Below are 23,015 nucleotides of genomic sequence, written 5' to 3' on the forward strand. Positions count from 1 at the left end.
ATGTAAAGGCAGTAATAACAAAAGTGAAACAAAAAAACGAATAACCATAAAACAACAAAAATACATAAATGCATGTAAATCATGCAATGCATGTTATGCATGTTTCAACCCTCAAGTCAATGCGCAAATACCAATAGCCTTTCTAAGTAATTCAAACTGAAGCCCATCCAAGGGTTTAGTAAAAAGGTCGGCTAGTTGGTGTTCGGTGGGAATGTACTCAAGAGTCACAACATGTGTTTCTACTAGCTCTCGAATAAGATGATGTCTAATGTCAATGTGCTTGGTCCTAGAGTGTTGGACAGGATTTTTGGAAATGTTTATGGCACTAGTATTGTCACAATAAATGCTTATCACACCTTGAGTAATGCCATAGTCACATAGCATTTGCTTCATCCACAACAATTGCGTGCAACAACTGCCTGCAACAATATATTCAGCCTCAGCCGTGGACATCGATATGGAGTTTTGCTTCTTGCTCATTCAGGCAACAAGGTTTGTGCCGACATAGAAACACCCACCAGAGGTGCTTTTCCTATCATCTGCATTACCTACCCAATTAGCATCTGAATAGCCTGCAAGCTCAGTATTAGAGTCTCTAGAATACCAGATCCCATAATTGATTGTCTCATTTACATAGCGAAGTATGCGTTTGATAGCTACCAAATATGATTCCTTGGGATTGGCTTGAAATCTAGCACAGACCCCAACACTAAAAGCAATGTCTGGTCTACTTGCAGTGAGATACAGTAGACTCCCAATTATGCTCCTATACAAGGATTGCTCAACATTCTTGCCTGATCCATCAGTGCTAAGCTTAACACTCGTGCTCATGGGAGCTCTGGCATGGCTTTTCCCATCTAATCCAAATTTTTTGATTAATTCCTTTGCATATTTGGATTGAGATATAAACAGCCCATTATCTAAATGTTTCACCTGGAGTCCTAAGAAAAAGGTTAGTTCACCTACCATGTTCATTTCAAACTCCTTTTTCATTTCTTCAGCAAATTCAAGAGCCAAGATGTCAACAGATGATCCAAATACAATGTCATCCACATAGATTTGAGCAACTGTTATGTCTTCTCCAACTTTTCTGATAAATAGTGTCCTGTCAACACTTACTCTCAGAAAATTGTGATCTTCTAGATACGAAGTTAGCCTCTCATACCAAGCTCTAAGAGTTTGTTTCAAACCATACAAGGTTTTCTTCAACCTATAGACATGATTAAGATATTTTGGATCATTGAAGCCCTTTGGTTATTCGACGTACACTTCTTCTTGGAGGATCCCATTCAGAAAGGCACTCTTGACATCCATTTGATACAGCTTAAAACACATGTGGCATTTAATGCTTAACAATATCCGGACAGATTCAAGTCTGGCAACCGGAGCAAAGGTATCGTCAAAATCTATTCCTTCCATCTGGGCATACCCTTGACCAACCAACCTTGCTTTATTTCTCACTATTGTACCATTCTCATCCGACTTATTCTTAAAGATCCACTTAGTGCCCACCACATTGTGATTCTCTGGTCTTGGCACCAAGTACCATACATTGTTCCTCACAAATTGGTTTATTTCTTCATGCATAGCATTCAACCAATTCTTATCATTTAAGGCTTCTTCGACTCTTTTTGGTTCAATTTGTGAGATGTAGCTTGAGTAAGCCAATTGATTTATCACTTTCCTCCTCAGCCTCATCCCTTCATCTATGTTTCCTATGATGTTATCCTGAGGATGATTTAACTTTACTCTTGAAGAAGGCTCCTTTTGGTTACTCACCTTTTCATTTGAAGAGGTCTCTAAGTTCTCATTCAGTGTACCAAAATCTTCTTGTCCAGTTTCACTCGGTGGGTGAGTTGGCTCTTCCTTGTTCAGTTCCTCTCCAGGAGCATCATTCACCACCACATTTATGGATTCCATAACGGTTTGGATGCGTAGATTGTAGCTCCTATAAGCACGACTATTTCTGGAATATCCAAGAAATATCCCCTCATCACTTTTAGGGTCAAACTTAGCTAAGTTTTCCCTATCTCTCAAGATGTAGCATTTACTTCCAAACACCCGGAAGTATTTCACATTAGGTTTCTTTCCTTTCCACATCTCATATGGTGTTTTGGAAGTGTTTGGTCATGGATAAACCCTATTCACAATATGGCATGCTGTGTTCATAGCTTCTCCCCAGAAGTGAGTAGGTACATTTTTACTGTGTATCATGACCCGTATCATTTCTTGAATAACTCTGTTCTTCCTTTCGACCACTCCATTTTGTTGTGGAGTGATAGGGGTAGAAAATTCTTGACTGATACCTTCTTCATCACAGAAACTCTCAAGATTTGAGTTTTCAAACTCTCTTCCATGATCACTCATAATTCTGACTATTGCTTTCCCTTGCTCATTTTGAAGTTTCTTGCACAAAGTTCTAATCACATTAGGAGCTTCACCTTTTTCTCTCAGAAATTCTACCCAGGAGTATCTGGTGAAATCATCTACCATTACCAGTATGTATTTCTTTCCCCCCAGGCTCTTAGTTCTAGAGGGTCCCATAAGATCAATGTGCAACAACTCTAATGGACGTTCGGTCAGGATAGCTGTTGTGTTCTCGTGTGCTATTCTAACTTGTTTTCCCAACTGACATAACCCACAAACAGGAGTCTCTACTTTACCTAGCTCAGGCAATCCTGCCACCATCTCTTTCTTGGCAATCTTAGACAGATTTTTGTGATTCACTTGTCCAAGTCTTTGATGCCAGAGGTCAGTAGCCTCACTCTTAGCACTATTGCAACTGTACTAAGGTTTAGGGGCAATGCCATAACAATTATCAGATGTCCTTGTTCCCTGCATCATGCAATTTTCATTATTATCTGAAATAATGCACATATCTTTTGAAAAACGGACTTCTGCACCATTGTCACACATTTGGCTTATACTGAGGAGATTTGCTTTTAATCCATCAACAAACAGGACTTCTCTCGAGACGGGCAGTCTAGGCATTTCAATTTCACCCCTTCCTATTATATCAGCTTTTCCACCATCTCTAAATGTTACTGTTCCACACTTGTACTCTTCAACTATTTTAAATAGGCTTTTATCACCTGACTGTGGCAAGAACAACCGCTATCAAGGTACCACATATAGGTGTCTCTGGTCTTCAGAGCAATGTATGCCACATGGCACGTGTGTCTTTTTCCAGTTCTAACCCACATGTTTCTAACTTTTGGAGAGCTGTCCTTTTTGCTAGTTGACAGTTGGTCTATCTTAACATTGAGCATCTCATTTTGTCTAGTTAAGGCCCTGACTTGACTCCAAAGATTCAAATGCCCTCTTCTTGATTCACTATTTCCATCTCTCATGGGATTCCTGTAACACCCCGTCCTCGAGGGTCCGGAGAGTTAACTCATATAACCTAATAATCAACTCTAACAAGGCTAGAGTACTTCCAAATTCAAGAATATATATTTTCTCAAACCTCAAATCAAACGTAAATACTTCAATTAAATAAACCATATAAACTCATCTGTCCAATTTTCAATCCAACAACTCAAATAAATTCAACTCTTCTTCATGTCTCAAATAACAAACTAGAAATAATGAAACATTAACATAAGTCTCCATAAACCGTCTAAATCCATTGAAGCAAACTTAAGAAATATAAATAACTTCCAACATCAACACTAATACCACGAGATACCCAACAGCCATTCACTGCTAATCTTCTCCATAAACTCTAATACTGATCCTCAGCTGAACCATCAATGTCATCTGAAATATTATGAAGATTAAAGGGGTGAGTTATCAACAACTCAGCAAGTAGAGAGCATATACTAGCATGTAAACATGAGCATTTATAACATTTAATAAGCAGAACAAAACATTTACTTTCAGAAGGCATAAACAAAACTTTATACAAAAACATTAGAGCGAAATTTCCAGAAAAATAAATTTATTCCAAAAAGAAAATCCGTTGGCATTTCTAAACTGAAACATTATAATCATATCATCGTTAAGTATCACATCAGGACAATACCATGTTTAACCCCCGTGGTAGGGTTATAAACCACCATTATACCCATGGCTTGGCCATATTCCATGTTTCACCCCCGTGGTAGGGTTATAGACCACCATTATACCCGTGGCTGGGCCATATTCCATGTTTCACCTCCGTGGTAGGGTTATAAACCACCATTATACCCGTAGCTAGGCCGTATACCATGTTTCACCCTTGTGGTAGGGTTATAAACCACCATTATACCCGTGGCTAGGCCTTAACAGAAACAAAACAGATTTCATCGGAAATCCGATTACAATCATATACAGAATCAGAACTTCATGCCAAGGTTTTCAGATGACTCATCATATCAAAACAAAATACTTAATTGCTTTAGATCGCTTCACATGTTCGACTAAACAGAATCAAAATATTTTCATTGGCTCATAACAAAACTTTTAGAATTCCTTATTCGCTCTGTTGCATAGTTCAGAAATAAAGTGCACAAAAGGAGCTCATGTCTACACCAGTCATGATAGAAAAACACTTTCTCTTATATAGAATTTATGCATATGCAGAACAAACATTTGAGGTCGTTTCATATTTCTTTTCAAACAAACATGCATATTTTCAAAGTCGACCTCATTTCATTTCTTTTATGCAAAACTAGTATATGAACCCCACTTACCTGACTTCTTCCTATTATCAACACCTTGAGCCGGAACTCTAATAGTAACACCACCTAAACAAAAAGGACATATATCCAACATTTAATAACCAATCTAGTAGGTTGCTATTTATTGAGTAATAAATCAAAACAATCCATTCACAGCTCAATAACTATCCTAACAATTAAACCCGAACAACTCTCTCTTCAAACCATTCGCATTTAAAACCTAAAACAGCCACCACCCTCTATTAACACCAAACCAACTATAATTATTTCCAAAACCAACAACAGCAACTCCAATAATTAACACATAACCCAACCCAAACTTCACTTCCAACCTTCAAATAAAACAATTTCAGTGCACGCATCAATACTCTAGTCATTCAAAAATTCAAAACTTGCACGACAATTCAATACAACTTGTTCCAAAACACCCATCATTTTACACCAAAAAGTCTCAAATAATAATTCAAAAACAGTCTCACAAATCATCCAAAATTATACTCCTCAACATCCATAATTCCAACACACTCCACCGCTCCAACAAATAATACATCAACCCAAAAATAAACTTCACAAAATCTTCTACTGAAAAGAAACTAGTGGTCTGTGCAAAGGAGAATTTATGACTAAGTGTGATGCACGGCTAAACAAAGCAGTGTGTGTGTGTGCGATAGACAAACCGAAGGAAAGAAATAAAATGATTTATGGAATGTGTAACAGCAAGTAAGAATTAAGAGAAACTAAGGATTTAATGGGTGGGCGGAAGTTACCGAAAATAATCTCAAGAACTCAGAGAAGGAATCCCAACCACGGCACACAGACTTTTGATACCCACAATTATGCCGCAAAGTGACCAAGCCCAAAGAGAAAAACTCACGAACTGCTGGTGAAGATAGAAAAAATAAACAGAGAACGAGAGGCAAAAACCGAGACCCACAGAAAAGCTGCACAAACCGAATCCCAAAGGAAAAATTTTACAATGTCATCTAAGAGGCACAAAGAAGCAACGGAAGGGAAGAGGAAAACTCACTACCGTGCAACCAAGCCCGCGGTGAGAGGCTTGAAGATTAACGGGGACAGCAGTGCCAACCAAACCAGAATTCTGTGTAGAGAAATAAAAAAAACTGGGTGTTTCAAATGTGATGCGGGAAGGAATTTCTGTGATGGAAACTGCACAAAATCATACGACGTGGGGAAAAGCAGGGCAGCTAGGAATGAAGAAAAGAAAGAGAAAAGAAGGAAGAAGAAACCGACGGAAAGGAAAGGAAATTCAAATGAGAAGAAAACACTTACCAAAACGACGACAAGAACGTGGGGTGGGCTGGCTTCATGCATCCGGTTGCCTTCCAAAAGGGCTAGGCCTGGAGCCCGGTTATTACAATTCCTCCTAAGCTCATAGCAGTTTGGTCGAATGTGACCAGCCTTACCACAATTATGTCACACGTAGTTCTCTTTGCGATCTCTTTATCCCATGAAAGATGAGGCATACTTAGGAGCAGTTATGGGATTTTTACCCATTTTTGGAGAGTACAAACTTATACTTTGAGAGCGTGTATGATCATACATGGTGTATCTCTTCAATTTAAAACAGTCTCCTACAACATGACCAGTCTTACCACAGTGGTGACAAACAGGGCTTGTATTTTGAACTCTTGACTTATCGTGAGACCGAACACCCATTTTTACATGAGAGGATTTCTTACCCTTGTTAGATGGGTTAGCATTCTCATTTGTAGTTGACTCACGAACAAACACAGTTTTCCTCCCATTCTTATAGGAGACTTTCGATGTAGTAGCTGCATCAGATTTCTCTGTATCATATCCTAGCCCACTCTTGTCACCAAGAGGCTTTCCTGACCTCAGGATTTCATCCAGCTTTTCTTTTCCAGTAGACAAGGATTTAGTTTATCCTTCAACAAAATCATCTCACTTTCCTGATTTTTTAATTCCTCTTCTAGAGAAACATTCCTCATTTTCAACTAATTAGTTAGATCAATGGCTTCATTTAATTTGCCTTGAAGCCCTTCATTTTCTCGTTTGCTGAAGTCTATCTCCTCAATGTGCGCTTTGTTGAGTTTTCTCAATTTAACACATTCCTTGTACAGCTTCTCATAGACTTCTTGCAACTGATCTTCATACCCAGATTCATTTCCAGATATGCTCCCATCATCAGACACTGGTTCACTACATTGACTTTTGCTGCTAACAGAGGCAGTGAATGCCATGTAGTTAAGATTTCTTTTTGGAGAAGAGTTATCTGATGATTCACTCGACTCTGACTCACTCTCACCTAGAGATGCAATCTTAGCTCTTTCTTTTGTCTTTTTGTAATTTGCACATTCCAGACGAATGTGTCTAAATCCATGACATTCATGACACTGTACCCTTCATTGTACATTGTCTTTATTTACTCTAGTGTACTTCTCAGTGCTTCTCTCTTTGTTCCCTGAACTTGAGCCTCTATTATATCTTTCAAACTTTTTCTTCTCTGGCCTCTGGTTCTTGTTGTTTTTAGCCACAAACATTTTCCTGAACTTCTTAGCATAAAATGCTATTTCTCTGTCACTCATAGCCGACTCATCGGATGATTCATTTGACTCCTCTCTAATGGTATTGAGGGCTATGGACTTGTGTTTCTTATCCACAGGAAGAGTGTGTTCATATGTTTGCAGAGAGCCCACCAACTCTTCAATTCTCATACTGTCCAAATCTTTGCTTTCTTCAAAGGCAGTAACTTTTGGACGAAACCTCTCAGGAAGTGATCTGAGAACTTTTCTCACAATTCTGTTCTCAGAAATTCTGTCCCCTAAATTAAAACGAGAATTGACGACATCATTTAGTTTGGCATAAAAAGCATCAAATGTTTCATTATCCTTCATTCTAAGTTCTTCAAAACTCGTGGTCAGCATTTGAAGCTTAGAATTCTTTACAACCTTGGTACCTTCATGGGTGACCTCAAGAATGTCCCAAGTTTCTTTACAATCCTCACACATGGAGATTCGCTTGAACTCCTCCTGGGACACAGCCATGAAAATCACATTCAGGCCTTTGTTATTCCAACCACACTCATTTAATTCATCTCTAGAGTAGTTATCCACACTTTTGGGAATTTGAACTCCTTCAATCATAGTAACTGGTTCTCTCCATCAATTTGTTACGGAACCCACACTCGTTCATCCACAGATTTTAGGAATGCTCTCATTCGAACTTTCCAATAAGCGTAGTTGTTTCCATCAAAATATTGTGGCGATGTGAGAGATTGAGACTTATCCATCTGAACCACTACAGCAGGATCACACTTAGGAATTTAATCCCAGCAGAGTGAACCCTCTCTGATACCAATTGAAAAAACAGTGGTTCTACCAATCACTACACCTAGAGGGGTGAATAGGTGTAATCCAATTTTGATGGTCTTTTCAACAATAGAGACAAACAAACAGTTAATCAATTAACACAAACAATCAACACAATGATTTTGGTCACGAAGTAGAAACTCATTTGAAGAACTTCTTCAAATTCTAAAACCACTTCAGGTGTAAGGCACCACCTAAAATCCATTATAGAAAAAGTTTATTACAACCAATTTAGAGACACTCACAAAACTTGTAGTTCCTAAACTCGGCTTGCAACATCACGAGTGACCCACTCGATCTCTACACGCATGTAGTGTCGGAACTCCGACCTTCTATAGCTTCCCATGAGAACCTCTAATCTCTGCATCAACAGCAGCTCCGGAAACTTTCCAGACAATCAACATGTCCACTTCAATGGACTTTGACGTTGTTTGATTTTGAGTGTATTATGGTGGAGGTATAATTTCCAAGAGATATGCAACTTGAATGTGGGGAGAAAAACTCTCTCATGTGCTCTTGGAAAGAGGTTGTGTTTTGCTCTGATTTCTCCACCCAAAGGAAAGACCAAAAGGTTTCCTTTTATACAAATAAGGAAAGAGGCACTCAAACCTAAGAGAATTAGGTTTCCAGAACATTGGCTCGAGCGAAGTGTCAAGCGAACTTAGTTTTGCTCGAGCCAAGTGTCGAGCCAAGTCAAGCGAACTCTCTAACTTGAATGTAGCTTGAGTGAAGTGTTGAACAATGTCGAGCAAACTCTCTGACTTGAAGTTTGCTTGAGCAAAGTGTCGAGCCGAGTCAAGCAAACTCTCAGACTTCAATGTAGCTCGAGCGAAGTGTCGAGCAATGTCGAGCGAAGTCTCTGACTTGAAGTTCGCTTGAGCGAAATGTCGAGCCACTTCGAGCGAACTCTCTGACTTGAGTTGGCCCTCCCTTTGTAACTTTGACACACTACACACTTGTTACAACACAGGTTTACATAGTTTTCACAAGAATATGCCAATCAACTAATTTTTCCCTCAACGAAAAGTATTGTAAAAAACATCACCCGGTACAAGAAGTGTTTAAGTGGAATTCCTCTCCTTTATGGAAGTCGATGGCATCATGTTTTGTGGCGGTCGTGGAGCAATTACGGTGGCGTATAAATGAGGCACAAATTCCTTTTTGGTGGGAGAATTGGTCTGGTCTTGGTATTCTGGGCAAGCAGGTGGGAGTGATAAACCAAAATTAATATTGCGAGAGATGATTTCAGGAACAGAGTGGCATGAAGAACGGCACACGGAGATAATAGGTAGAGAGAAGGCTCGGTATGTTTGTTTGAAGGTGAAGTTGGGCAGGCTGGAGTTGAAAGATAAGGTGTATTGGAAGGCTTCAAATAATTCGAATGTCACTATTAAATCTGGATGAGAGATTTACAGAACAAGAAATGAGGAAGTTAGGTGGGCAAATGCTATTTGGGATCCTCGTATTCCTCTCAGAATTTCTTTTATATGCTAGAAAGGATTACAAGGGGCTTTAAGTGTAGATACCAATATTCAACACCTGGGCATCTCCTTATGCTCGGCGTGTGTATGTTGTGAGCAGCCAAAGATTGAAACAATGGATCATGTATTGGGAGAGGGCGATTTTGCGTTGCAGATGTGGAGAAAGGCTTCAGATATGTTGGAGGTTGAATTTGAACAGCAGCAAAGCTGTAGAGAAAGGTTGTGGAATTGGGTTTCTAGAGGTAGAAGGATTTCGCAGCTAGATCATCTAAAAGGCATCACGCCTGTTTTTATTGTATGGATTCGTCGGCGTAAGTTACGCATGGAGAATAGAAAGATGTTGATCCAAGCGTGTTGGGAGCAGATTTTGTTTTGGTTTAGGAACATATCTATAAAAATGAGGAGAAAGAAAAAATTAAATATTGCACATGTTGATATTCTTCAGTGTTGCCAAATTCCTATTGTAAAGGTGTAGAGTCATATTCATAGGCTTTAATTTTTTTATTTATACATTGTAAAGTTTTTGGAAAAGTAGTGAGTTTATTGTATTCCAAGGTATTCCTCCGCCAAAAGTGAGGGTTTATTAACAAAACTAGGGAGGAGTTACTATTGGACATGTAACCCTAACTCTTTAAAAAAAAAAGTAAGGCTTATCATGAAGTATGAGGTTTTTTATGAAATTCTAATTTTGAGGATTTTAAAAATGGGTTGTCTTTACTTTGGGCCACGTGGGCTTGTTTTCTATTGGGTTCCTTTTTATTTTTGAGTGTTTTATGTTAAGTTATATTGAAATTAAATGTTTTAAAATGATTTCATTGTGGTATTTTTTTGGAGTCCTAGCGGAATAACATATATTTTTGGTTTGAATAAATGAATTTGTATTTTATGGAAAATTTGAAGTATATAAATATGTCATAGGAGATGGTTTTAGGTTACAAGAGATAATTCTCCGGACCTACAAGGACGGGGCGTTTCACTAGTAATAATTGCTTGCTAATGCCATGGAAACAAGTGTGAGTCTTCCTGCCATGCATGGTTGAGATGAGTAAATGTCAAAACTACATACTTTGCCAAAAATCAATAAACATGTGTAAATTGTACTAAACCAGAATTTTTAGCAACCATACGATTGTTCCATTTCAATAATGAGATATAAGAGCTAAGAATGTCCCAAACATTTCATGCTCATCTTCTTGTTTCTGTTTGTGGAAAGTGTAATAATACTTTATGTATACACTCGTGTTCTGTCTCTAATTGTTTACGTCAGTGTACATGTATATAATTGTACTACAAAAAGATAAGTTTGTTTAATACTAGGTAATGTAGAGGAGGCTTATACACTGGAAATATTGCTTGGTTATGTGCTGGAAACAAGTTTTAGCCTTCCAACATGCTTGAGTAGAGATGAATACATGTCAAAAACTGCATCATTTGCCAAAAATAAATGAACCTGTGAAAATTGTACTAACCAATGTATCCATTTGGGAATATAGGTCTCTTCCATTTCAGATAATGACATGGAAGAGCTACTGATACCGCAACATTTCATTCTCTTCTTGTAAGTGTCTGTTTGGTGGGAATTAATCCAAGCACTTGTTCATCCACTCGGGTTCTGTTTCTGTGCCCAATATGTGAGTGAACAGTTGAGTTGTATTTGTACTACATTAATTTAGTTGCACATCAAATGACTGATCTGGAACAGTGGAATCAGAAAAACAGAAATTAACCATTCATGAATGGTTTTTTCGATTGAAATTACAAACGGGAGCTGCTTCGGTTAGTACTATTTAAAGGGGTCATCAATGGGGGCAAAAAGTACAGTATTTTTTATATAGAGCAGGGATTTCTATGTTCAAATCAGATGTTATAACTTCATGACTGAATGTTAACAATTTCAGTCCATTGTGAAGAAGTAGTTGAAATGCCCACTAGACATGAAACCTAAAAGTCTCTTGATTTCCAGGTTTTAGTATAGCATATATGGCACAAAGTGGACGAGGAAGAGGATTCAGACGGGGTGGAGGGTACAGACGATCTGGGCCTTACTCAATGAGAGGACGACCACGTCCACCAATACTTTCATCATGGACCCCGAACGATAATCAAAACGATGCTAGCTCTGACGACTCGATGCAGCCTCCAAGCATAGTGCTTGAGACAGAAGTTGCAAATCCAATATTGGGTGGCAACACAAGTAGAGACGACAATGATAATGAAAATGGTATGGAAATAGTTATTTAACGTGATAATTAAAATATCTCTAAATTAGTGAATATGATCAGCCTCCAATTATTAGTGAATATGCAAGCATGCTAGTACAGATACATGTTTATATTTAAAATGTTGTGAATTATAACAAATCTTTATTACGTATTCAACGTTGCGAATTATGTTTGTTGCCCACCTACAAAATTCTGCTGAGTTACATTTAGGAATAGCACTCTACATATGTACAATTTTAATAGTTATTAATTGGTGAACATCGTTTGACTACACCAAACTTGATAGAGTCCTACAAGGAAGTCTGTTAGTCTAGGAAGAATAATAAATTCGTGACATTCATGACATTCATGACAGAAGAGCTTTATATGAGAATTTTTATAAAATCAGTTTTAACGTGTATGGCCTATTGGCCAATATATTAAGTGGCATTAATACACTCTTGTGCAAACTAAAGAACAAGTTATTGTTTAATTTACACTATATGTAGACGCAAATGGTTGGCAAGATGGATGATATTACCCCTGAGGAACGTACTTAAGAGGCAGCAACATCTATATTTAGGGAGGTCCTAGCACATAGACCAGGATATGCTAGGGGTCTAGGAGAGTCGATGGTAATACCGGAATCTACGAGCAGACATGAGCGTGAATGGGACAAACGTTATGCTGAAGAAGTGGAAAGACACAAAAGAGGCTGAGTATTACAAGACTCAGTTTGAGGAATTGAAGGGAGATGTTAGATTACTTCTGGAGAGGCAGCGTGAGTATGACAAGACATTGTGTAGCTTAATGTCAGACATGCATTCACAAAGGGAGTCTCATAACATGTCTTCTGCAATTAATTGGTGTGTTGCATACAACTCTGAAGTAGGCTATTGGTGAAAAAACTCCTTTGATAAGAGATGGCAACTTCAACAAGGTGCTGGTGGTTTTAGCTTACTAATATAGTTTTCAGATTTCATAATCAGATTGAGTTTTCAATGCAAGGGCTACTTCCAGTTATTTCATATTAATTGAGTAGATTTCCTCATTTTGGAATGTTTATATCAAAGATATATAGTAGTAGTTATTAAAAATGCATGGTGTTGAGTATAAACGGAGTTATGCTACTGTGGTGGGAGTTTTTTTGTGTTATTTAGGCACAAGGTCCACTTTGAGCAGTAAGGTAATAGGATGGTTGCCAAATCGGGGGTAATTAGGAAGGATCATAACAGGATGGCCATCAATATTAATCAAGCCATAGCATGTAATTTACACTGTATAGGAAATTTTTTATTTGCAGCGATTTATATCAATTTCGCTTCAAAAGATCCATGTGTAGTCTACAATTCGAAGCCAACTGCTATGTATCTTGATGATGAACAAAATCGTCAGTAATATACATTATTTCCAGCGGCATCTCGAGATTGCTGGAAATAACCAAGCATATTTGCAGCGTTTACCTAGAAATCGTCAGGAAAAATCTGAGGGAATCGACACATTTGGAGAAACCTTTACTAGCGAAATCCTATATCGCTAAAAAAAAAAAAAAGGTTTTTGCAGCAATTCCAAAACCTTTTACGACGGTATTACTCATCTATTTCGTAGGTTATTGTCGTTGCCAAATAAACTCATCAATATTATCGGCGATCAATACATATTTGCACGATACAAAACCTTCGATAATAAGCATTTGCAGCACCATACACCATCAAGGGGAAGCATTATTTACGGCGGTTTTTTGCGACTTAATTTGTAGGGCTGGTAATACTATTTTTTGCATCGAAAATGTATAATCGATGTCAAAAAATTGTCGGTTGAAGGTATTTGCAACAATTATATATGTTGTTGTGGCGACTTTACTTCACTAGCAAAAGTCAATAGTTGATTTCCTTGTAGTTGCAATAACAATACACACATGTTTTCAGAAACACATGAATTTGGTATGATCTCTTTATTTTATAGGGCGCTCTATGTTTTTCCATTCTTACACAATTCAAACTTTTCAAAGTTCTTTTTTTTGTTCTTTTACGAATAAGGCTTTAATTTGGTGTGTGGTTTGATGGTCATGTTAAACGTTAAAAAATATGGGAAAGATTGGCACAAACTATTAGCCACTTGAAATAAAAGAAAGCAGAGATAAGGGATGATCTCCTTTGGGAAGATTTTTTTCTTTCCCTTTTCCTCTCTTTCTTTTGTTAATAGATCAAATGCAATTTCATTAGGAAAAGACAATGACAGCGCACAAGATCAAGGAAAAAGTGTTGTGGCGTTCAATCCCCGGACAAAATTAGCATTTCATTTCTATTTCCTCTTGGAAAATTTGGAGTTTCTTTTTGATCCACTTCGTTCAGACATGTCAGCTACTGTTTAGTTCCATCATCCACAGAATTGCTCCCTACTTGAAACTGTGTACTCACCACAGAATTGCAGTCGTTTTAAAAAAAAAGTAAGATTTATTATTAAAAAATTATTATTTTTTATGTGGATCTCGTATTTATTCACTTTTTTCAAAGTGATTATATAGCGCTTGCGTACTCTCGTATTGGTTTTCATTCACACCCAATTATCAGTTCATACGACCATGAAGTTATGCATTCAATCACAACCATATATATTGGGTAACTCCATACAAGCAAAACCATTTGTATATATTTATATATGAATCGAACTTGGTAGAAACTATATATATATATATATATATATATAATTGGAAGGCAATCCATTTAATCAACAACACTGAAGAAACTAACAAAATGGATTGCAGTATCTAACAAAATGGTTGGAAGAAACTAACAATAGCTCTCACATGAATAACTTCAAAACAAAAAGGAAGCAATGCTTGGCAACAGATATCATATCGCTTCTGAATCTCATTCATCGATGCAGAGAGCGATGATGGGAAAGAGTAATCAACCACCACAGCCGGCAGCACAAGCTGTGCCATAGGTATCGGTGTGGGCTGTAGAGTCTTTGTCTTTGGATGCACCATCTGCACAGGCAAAGATGATAGCTGTAATCAGAGAAAGCATGACCAACGCACCCCAGAAAATCAAAACTGCACTGCTATTGCTTAAGCTTTCAGCGTTGCTGCCTCCATCCCCTCGTGCTGCTTCCTTCCATTCCCTCACCATCTATTCAATCTCTCTCGCTCACTCTCTCTTGTCTGTTCAATTCTCGGGTGAAGGACACTAATCTAAACAAGGAAAAGGCTATAATCCGTTGAATAGTACACTATTCTAAACCGCCTGCCTTTAGACTTTTCCATTTATCAAACAGTTGGTCTTCTCGGGCAGGAATCCAATTGCACCGCATGTCAATTTTGAGGGCCATTCAGAGTCAGAATTCAGAGTCAGACACAATTGTACACAGAGTACAGAAACAGTGAATAAGAAAACCGTAGAGTAGGTGAGAAATAGTCCAGACTCCAGACGCAGACCTTATTCCCTTTCAAACCCAGCTTTGTTGACGGGAAAGTGATATAAAAATAAAAAAAATAAAAAGTAATGTAAATATAATTCTTTCGATCTAAATATTTTTTATATATAATTTAAAGAGAGTCGATAAAATTTATAATATCCAATATGAATTTTAAATGATATAGTAATTAGGTTGACATGTTATGTTTATATATCTGATCTAAATATTGGTTTAAAGAATTATACGAAATCTTGAACTAATTGATTAATTAAAATTCAAAATAAAACAAAATTATATTTATTACATATTTGACAATCACTAGTGATATAAAATTAGTCAAATCTTTTACAATAAAGTTTATAACAAGTTTAATATATATTTTTCATTATCATTTTTGTTCATCTGATTTAGTAAAAATGTAACAAAATCTATCAAGAGGAGTATCTTATCTATGTGGGGGTAGCTCAACTCAACAGTATGAAAAATACCTGGAATTGGCCCCTGTTGTGGGGAAATCAAAATCAGTAGCATTTGCTAAAATTAGAGGAAGAGTATGGAAGAAATTTTTTTATCCCCTCCTATGCAATGAGTTGTTTTAAATTGCCAATAAGTTTATGTAAAGATTTGGAGAGGTTAATGGCTCGGTTTTGGTGGGGCAAGAGAACTGAGGAGAGGAAAATTCACTGGTGCAAATGGGATAAGCTTTGTGAATCAAAAACTAGAGGTGGAATGGGGTTTCAAGATTTGAAATTGTTTAACTCTGCTCTACTTGCAAAACAAGCTTGGAGGGTTTTAAAGAATGAAGATTCATTACTCCATCAAGTGTATAAAGTTAAGTATTTTTCTCATTGTTCATTCTTCGAGTCAAAACTGGGTTTTAACCCATCTTATGCATAGAAAGGGATATGGGAGGCTAGAAGGATCTTGCTAAGAGGTTGTCAAATGAGATTTGGAAATGGGAACACTGCTAGAATTTGGGAGGATATATGGGTGCCTAGACATCATGCCTTGAAGTAAAAAATGGTTCTTAGTGATGAGACATATCTATCAGTAAAGGTTGCAAGTCTAATTGATAGCCAATCGAGGTGGTGGGATGTTGAGCAGGTTAGAGCCCTCTTCAATCCAAATATTGCTGTTGATATCTTAAAGATTGTTCTAAGTCTTGGCAGGTATGAGGATGTATGGTTTTGGAGACATGAGAGAAGTGGCAACTTTATTGTGAAGAGTGCATATCGTTTCTTGAAAGCTATGGCATCTCAGGGTTTACCAGAAAATTCTACAACCTACGAAGATAAGAAACTATGGAAATCTCTGTGGAAAATGCATATCCCTCAAAAGATCAAGATTTTTGTATGGAGGGTTTGTAAGAACAGGTTGCCTTCTAAACAGAATTTATTTAAAAGAAGGGTTTTGAAATTTGTTTAGTGTGACTTATGTGGCTTTCAGAGTGAAGATCTCCCTCATGCTCTTATTAATTGTCCTAATATTCTTGTTGTTTGGATATCTGTTATGCCTATTATGAGGACATTTACTCCTGTTGTCTCTGTAAAAGGTGTAGCAAGGCAAATTTTGGATGTTGGAGACTTATCACGGCTAGAAAGATTCTCTCTCATTGCATGGGCCTTCTAGTATAGGCGTAATAAGCTGATTTATGAGCAGGCAAAGTTGTCTTCAAAATCTGTGATCAATCATGCATTGAGTCTGCAGAATTCAGTTTCATCCTCCACTAAACCACCAGGTCTTAAACCTATTCCGTGCTGGAATGCTCCTCCCACAGGTTTCTTTAAAGTAAATGTAGATGATGCAATGTTCTTTGATTATCAAAAGGCATGTGTGGGGGCTGTAGTAAGGGATGAGAATGGTCAGGTTGTCATGGCAATTTGCAAATCAGAACATGAGGTGTTGGAAGCTGAATCAGTGGAATAATTGGCAATGTTTAGAGGATTGCAATTTAACTCTCAACTGGGAATAACAAAGATCATCTTAGAAAGTGACAGCTTGATCTTAGTCGAGACTTTACAAGCAACTGGGGAATCCTTATCAGTGCTAAGCAATCTCATCTCTAAGGTGAAGAATATGCTAAAGCAATTCCAAGAATATTGGGTACAACATGTTCCACGCATGAGGAATCAAGTGGCTCACTTTTTAGCAAGACATGCTTGGAGAGTACAAGATGTGGAGATGTGGATGCATTCCATTCCTTATTTTGTTGCTCAGTATGTCTGGTTGGGCAATTCTCATGTGTAATTTGAAGTTTATCTATGAATGAAGTTCCTTATATCAACAAAAAAAGAAAAAAGATTTGGCAGTTTACTTTGGGGTATGATAGACACCAGACTTATCTATTTCTAGCGATTAATTAGATCCAATGTATACATGTTAGAAGATGGGACGTTAATGATAATTATTATATTATTATTCTTTTAAAATAGTAATGCATATGTATATGTGATCATTTTCAGAGTTCTTAATTGGGAAATGTCTATGTGATTTTTTTATATACTTAAATTCCATGGTAATTTTAATTTTATTCTTAAAAATAAGGTTTTAACTTTTGATTATTTTGTCAATGAAAAGAGCAAATCTTTGCGGGTTAATCATTCTTCTTTTATAATTTATCATCTCTTTTATGACATTAAATTATTTAAACCATCCTTTCATTATCTATAATTTGTTTCGTTTTTTCGTTTTTTTTTTTTTTCCAGAACTCATGAGAAAACTGTGTGAAAATGGCATCTAAAGTTAGAAGAAGTTGCAAGGAAATTGCCAAGAAGTTACTTGATGCAGGACATGGATACAAGTACAACCAACGAGGCAGCGGCTTCCAATGATTTTGGAACATGCAAGTAATTGGTGTGAAGATGGAGTTATCAAGCCTGAAGTTACCGCGTCAACTTACCTTTAGAATTGTCTCTGTTTTCAGGATGATTTACTTTGATTTGTTTTCAATTTATTGTTTCCTTTTCTGAGTGTTTCCTTTATCAATTGTCTACTTTCCTTTTGTAATCTCCATAAATATTGGGCTATCATTGTAATGGAGGATTAAGTTTGGAATAAAAAAAGACTCTTATTTTTTTTTCTCTGCAATTCGGCGACAGTTTTTGGAAGACACAGTTCCTCTGTTTTCCGTAAGCTTAATTCCTCTGTTTTCGTATTGAACGACTTCTTCCCCTACACCATTACTGAACATCTTTCTTTCAATAATTTAACGCGGCATTGACTCAATGCATGACTTAACGCGGCATTGACTTCCCGCGGCATCTTTCTCTTGAGTTGCCATGAAGATACCATTAACGGATAGGTATGGTGTGAGAAAGCGGCATGGCCTGGAATTGTCCTTTAAAAGGAGAGTCGATGATTTCCAACTCTGATTTACAGACGTACACTGACTAAGTTCTTCCATGGCCTTATCTACAATCTCTTCTTCGTCTTCTTCTTCAGTCACCTCTCCATGGCTCTACGATGTGTTCTTGAGCTTTAGAGGAGAAGATACCCGTGATACTTTTACTGCCCATCTATACCATGCTTTGATTCAAAAGGGAATCCGTACCTTCATAGATGATGATGAAGTTAAAAGGGGTGATGAGATTTCAACTAAACTCCTCCCAGCCATAGAAGATTCAAGGATTTCCATCATTATACTCTCAAAAAATTATGCATTGTCAACATGGTGTTTGGTTGAGTTAGTGAAGATTCTTGAGTGTAAAAAATCAAAGCAACAAATAGTTTTACCTGTGTTTTACCACGTAGATCCATCAGATATTCGACATCAAAGAGGAACTTTTGGAGAAGCATTGGCTAAACATGCAGAGAAATTGAATGTAGATCACATGAAGTTGCAGATGTGGAAGGATGCCCTACTAGAAGTTGCTAATTTGTCTGGAGACCATTTGATCAGAAATGGGTATTTCTAACTGCTTAATTAATTTGTGCTGTTCATTCATGATTTCCCCCATTCTATCATATGTATGAATCACTAGCTAGTCTGCATCTTGTATATATATGGGTTTTAATATGGAACTAAAACATTAATTTCTTTATAAGTTTATTGGAAATTAAAGTTGAATAAATTGAACTAATCACAACTTGAATGAAACTATATAAAAATCTAAGTTTTTGTTTGGCCTTTTTATGAACGCAGACTAAAGTACATGTAGAGATTGATCAACTCATACGCTCTGCTTATGTTCCTTTTCTTTCTTATTTTAGTTTATTTTCTGGTTGTGGGAAAAAAATTATTTAGATTATGTTCCTTGTTTTCATGCGAAGAGCTGTATTCATTAATTAATCCTTTTTCTTTATATTGTATATAAATAGGAACGAATCTAAATTCATTGAAGGAATCGTTCAAGAGGTCTCAAGAATAGTAAATCATTCATATTTACATGTTGCAAAGTATCCAGTTGGATTAGACTCCCAAGTACGGGATATCATGAATTTGCATGTAAGCGTTGGGACAAATGACATTCGAATGGTAGGGATCTTAGGAGTTGGGGGAATTGGTAAGACAACTCTAGCCAAATCAATTTATAACTCAATTGCTTTTGGATTTGAAGCTAGTTGTTTTCTTGAAAATGTTAGTGACACTGCAAATCAAGTGCATGGTTTGGTCCAACTGCAAGGGACCCTTCTTTATAAGATCTTTGGAGATTGTAAAAGTTTGATGGTTGATAGTATTGACACGAGAATCACTATGATAAAGCACAGGCTTCGTTCTAAAAGAGTTCTTCTAATTATTGATGGTGTAGATCACTTGAACCAATTAGAAACCTTAACAGGAGGTCATGATTGGTTTGGTACAGGAAGTAGAATCATAATCACAACAAGAGATCAACACCTATTGACTACTCATGGAGTTGATTCAACATACAAGATGAGGGGATTGAATCACAACAATGCTTTTGAACTATTTTGTTGGCATGCTTTCAAAAGAAATAAACCAAATGACTGTTATGGAGAATTTGTAGAACAGATCATAAATTATGCTGGGAGCCTTCCACTAGTTTTAACTGTGCTTGGTTCGGATTTATGTGGCAGAAGAGAAAAAAGTGAGTGGGAAAGTGCATTGGATCAGTACAGGAAAATCCCTCACCAAGATATTCAAAAAATACTTCGAACAAGTTATGATAGATTAAGTGAAAATGAAAAGAATGTTTTTCTTGACATTGCATGTTTTTTCAATGGACAAGGGCTTGATGATGTCATTAAGATACTAGATAGTTTTGATTTTTACCCAAACTCATGCATCCCAAGACTTAAGGAGAAGTGCCTTATTTCAGAGTCCCATGGAATATTAAAAATGCATGACTTGTTACGAGATATGGGTAGAGAAGTTGTTCGACAAGAATCACCCACAAATCCAGGAGCACATAGCAGATTGTTTAATCATGAAGACGTTCATGATCTACTGGAGGAAGATACAGTAATTGTTTGCCACATGTGACATATAGTACTTTTATTTATGTATATATATATATATATGAATAAATAAATAATTTTGTTTAAAAAAATAAACATTGTGATGGTTGCCACACTTAAACATTGTCATACTATATAGGGAACAGAGAACGTTCAAGCAATAGTGGTAGATTTTCCTGAAGACGATGACATGATACACTTGAGTTCAAAGGCATTCAAGAAGATGAAAAGACTCCGATTATTTAGATGCCGCAATGCATGGTTTTCTGGAGAACTTAAATCTCTACCTAATGGAATAAGAGTGCTTGATTGGCCTAAATGTCCTTTACAATCTCTGCCACAATTTCATGGAGACAGACTTGTTATACTACGAATGCCCTTTAGTCTAATCCAGGAGATACGCTTGGAATTTAAGGTACAATTATTATTATTTTCAATATTTCTTTCTTTAAACTTAGTTTGATGTTCTTTTCTTTTTAACAGAATCTGACGGTTATGGATTTCCGTGGTTGTGAATTCATAACGAAACTCTCGGATATTTCAAGTTGCCCAAATCTGATGAAAATAAATCTTAGCTATTGTAAAAATCTAGTTGAAGTTCATGATTCTGTTGGATTAATCCTTGATAAGCTTGTTAACTTGAGATTTAATGGATGTTTCAATCTAAAGAGCTTTCCAAGGAGACTCCAATTGAGATATCTGGGATTCCTTGATCTTAATGATTGCTCAAGCCTTCAAAACTTTCCTGAAATCGAATGTGAAATGGAAAATTTACGTGAAGTCCACTTAAGGGGCACCACAATAGAAGAATTGCCTTCATCCATTGGGTACCTCACTGGGCTTGAAAGTTTAGAGCTAGGTAGCTGCGTAAACCTTAAGCGTCTACCAAGTAGCATTCATCAATTGAGATCTCTAGGGTGGATTGAGCTCAACGATTGTCCAAATATTATAAGTTTTGGGATGGAGGAGGAGGTGCATAATGGACAACCCACAAATTCAACCGCTTCTAATTTTCATTTATTTCTTACAAACTCTGGCCTATCAAAATCGAATTTCTTGGGGCCATTTCATTTCTTTCCCAAACTGGGCTATTTAGATCTATTAGGCAGTGATATCGTAAGCATTCCTTCAAGCATCAAAACATATGTTAGATTGTGGTATGTTTCATTGAATGATTGCAAGCAACTTCAAGAAATTAAAGAGTTTCCACCGAATCTAAAAGTGGTAAGTGCTAGTGGATGCATATCACTGGAAAGTTTACCAGAAATATCAAAAGAATTCAATTTCCCACGGCTAGAATGGATTGGCTTGGCCAGATGCTATAAAGTGAATATGGGAAATTGGATGTCAAATCCTGCATGGAATCAAGTAAGTCCCTATGTATATATTTCTCGTCTCCTTTTACACTCATTTTGTGTGCCTAATTGGTTTATATATATTTATATAGTTGAAATATATTTTATGATGTATTCATTCAACAGGCTGAGATGATATTTCCGGGAAAGAAGATTCCAGATTGGTTCAACCATTGCAAGGAGATCACTTCAAATAGTCATCGGTGTGAATTTGATATTAGAGTAGCCCCACAGTATAATTTGGATGACATCATAGGAATTGCTTTTTGTGCTGTTATTGAACCCATTGCAACTATTAGTTTGGCCGTTTCAATCATGAGAGGAGATACATACGCCAGGAATTATTGGGATGCACGTGTAGCATTTGAAGAAATTGATTCAGATCATGTATGGTTAAGGTACCTAACAACAGAAGATATTACGTGCCTACGAGCTGTGAGTGTAGATCAAGCAGATGATCTGAGGATTATCTTTGAAAGCAAAGATCCAAATTCAATGATCTTCAAACGTTGCGGAGTTCATCTGTTATACAAACAGCATGAACATAATGCCAAAGATCATGCAGGTCAAGTGCCCCATCATGAAAATATTGATGTCCATTGGAATGCACCCATTGAAGATATTGGAAATTTAGCAAATCCAATGGGTGGAAGTCAGCTTTCAAAGAGGCGTCGTGTTGATTATGATGACTATGAAGACGATCACAACATTGAATCCAACTTGTACACACAACAAAGGAAGCCTGCTTCAACTTTGGAAATCAAAGTTTTTCTGATTTCAAGTGTATGGAGGAGCAGTTATGTAAAGTAGTTATTTTTATTTTGTATTTAACTTGAGCTTCGTATGAATGAAAATATGATTATTTAGCCTGAAATATTCGGAGGCTCCTCGAATTGCCAATAGTACTATTATTTTGTGATGGTTCATCCATCCAAATTCTAGCATATTTGTGTGGTACCTTACATGGAGAGGGCTTTTCTTTTTACTAGAAGAACAAGAACTACAAAACAAAACTCGAAGGTAGTTTACAAAAATACCTTCCGAGTTTATATATATATATATATATATATATAAAGGTGTACCTTCGAGGAGCTTGCTCCTTCTGCTGCATGCTCAGCTGCATCTTTCT

At 36.9% G+C, this 23,015-nt stretch overlaps 2 protein-coding genes across 2 annotated transcripts; one reads left to right on the top strand and one right to left on the bottom strand.

The window, feature by feature from the left end:
* Window positions 1-2,127: 2,127 nt before the first annotated feature.
* LOC109018978 lies at window positions 2,128-6,883 on the bottom strand. Its single transcript, XM_019001180.1, has 4 exons — window positions 6,673-6,883; window positions 6,345-6,538; window positions 2,896-3,096; window positions 2,128-2,787 (listed from the first exon to the last, which is right to left on the bottom strand). Exons 1-4 carry the CDS (start codon window positions 6,881-6,883, stop codon window positions 2,128-2,130), a joined length of 1,266 nt encoding a protein of 421 aa, XP_018856725.1.
* Window positions 6,884-17,615: 10,732 nt separating this feature from the next.
* LOC108981667 (disease resistance protein RPV1-like) lies at window positions 17,616-22,760 on the top strand. Its single transcript, XM_018952907.2, has 6 exons — window positions 17,616-17,628; window positions 17,819-19,017; window positions 19,431-20,535; window positions 20,671-20,946; window positions 21,015-21,899; window positions 22,013-22,760. The coding sequence occupies exons 2-6, from the start codon at window positions 18,515-18,517 to the stop codon at window positions 22,694-22,696; spliced, it is 3,453 nt and encodes a 1,150-aa protein (XP_018808452.2). The 5' UTR covers window positions 17,616-17,628; window positions 17,819-18,514; the 3' UTR covers window positions 22,697-22,760.
* Window positions 22,761-23,015: the final 255 nt, after the last annotated feature.

This window comes from Juglans regia, chromosome 7 (genome assembly GCF_001411555.2).
Source record: "Juglans regia cultivar Chandler chromosome 7, Walnut 2.0, whole genome shotgun sequence".
In the NCBI taxonomy this organism is placed as follows: Eukaryota; Viridiplantae; Streptophyta; class Magnoliopsida; order Fagales; family Juglandaceae; genus Juglans; species Juglans regia.

Bases quoted from the DNA above. Each gene is read 5' to 3' on its own strand.
- LOC109018978 (XM_019001180.1), bottom strand. From the start codon at position 6,883: ATGGCATTCACTGCCTCTGTTAGCAGCAAAAGTCAATGTAGTGAACCA. The intron at 6,539-6,672 runs GCAAATTAAATG...CTACTGGAAAAG, and splicing joins AGAAAATGAAGGGCTTCAAG to AAAAGCTGGATGAAATCCTG. The intron at 3,097-6,344 runs GTAAAAATGGGT...TTCTTGCCACAG, and splicing joins AGGGTAAGAAATCCTCTCAT to TCAGGTGATAAAAGCCTATT.
- LOC108981667 (XM_018952907.2), top strand. From the start codon at position 18,515: ATGGCCTTATCTACAATCTCTTCTTCGTCTTCTTCTTCAGTCACCTCT. The intron at 20,536-20,670 runs GTAATTGTTTGC...CATACTATATAG, and splicing joins ATCTACTGGAGGAAGATACA to GGAACAGAGAACGTTCAAGC. The intron at 20,947-21,014 runs GTACAATTATTA...TCTTTTTAACAG, and splicing joins AGATACGCTTGGAATTTAAG to AATCTGACGGTTATGGATTT.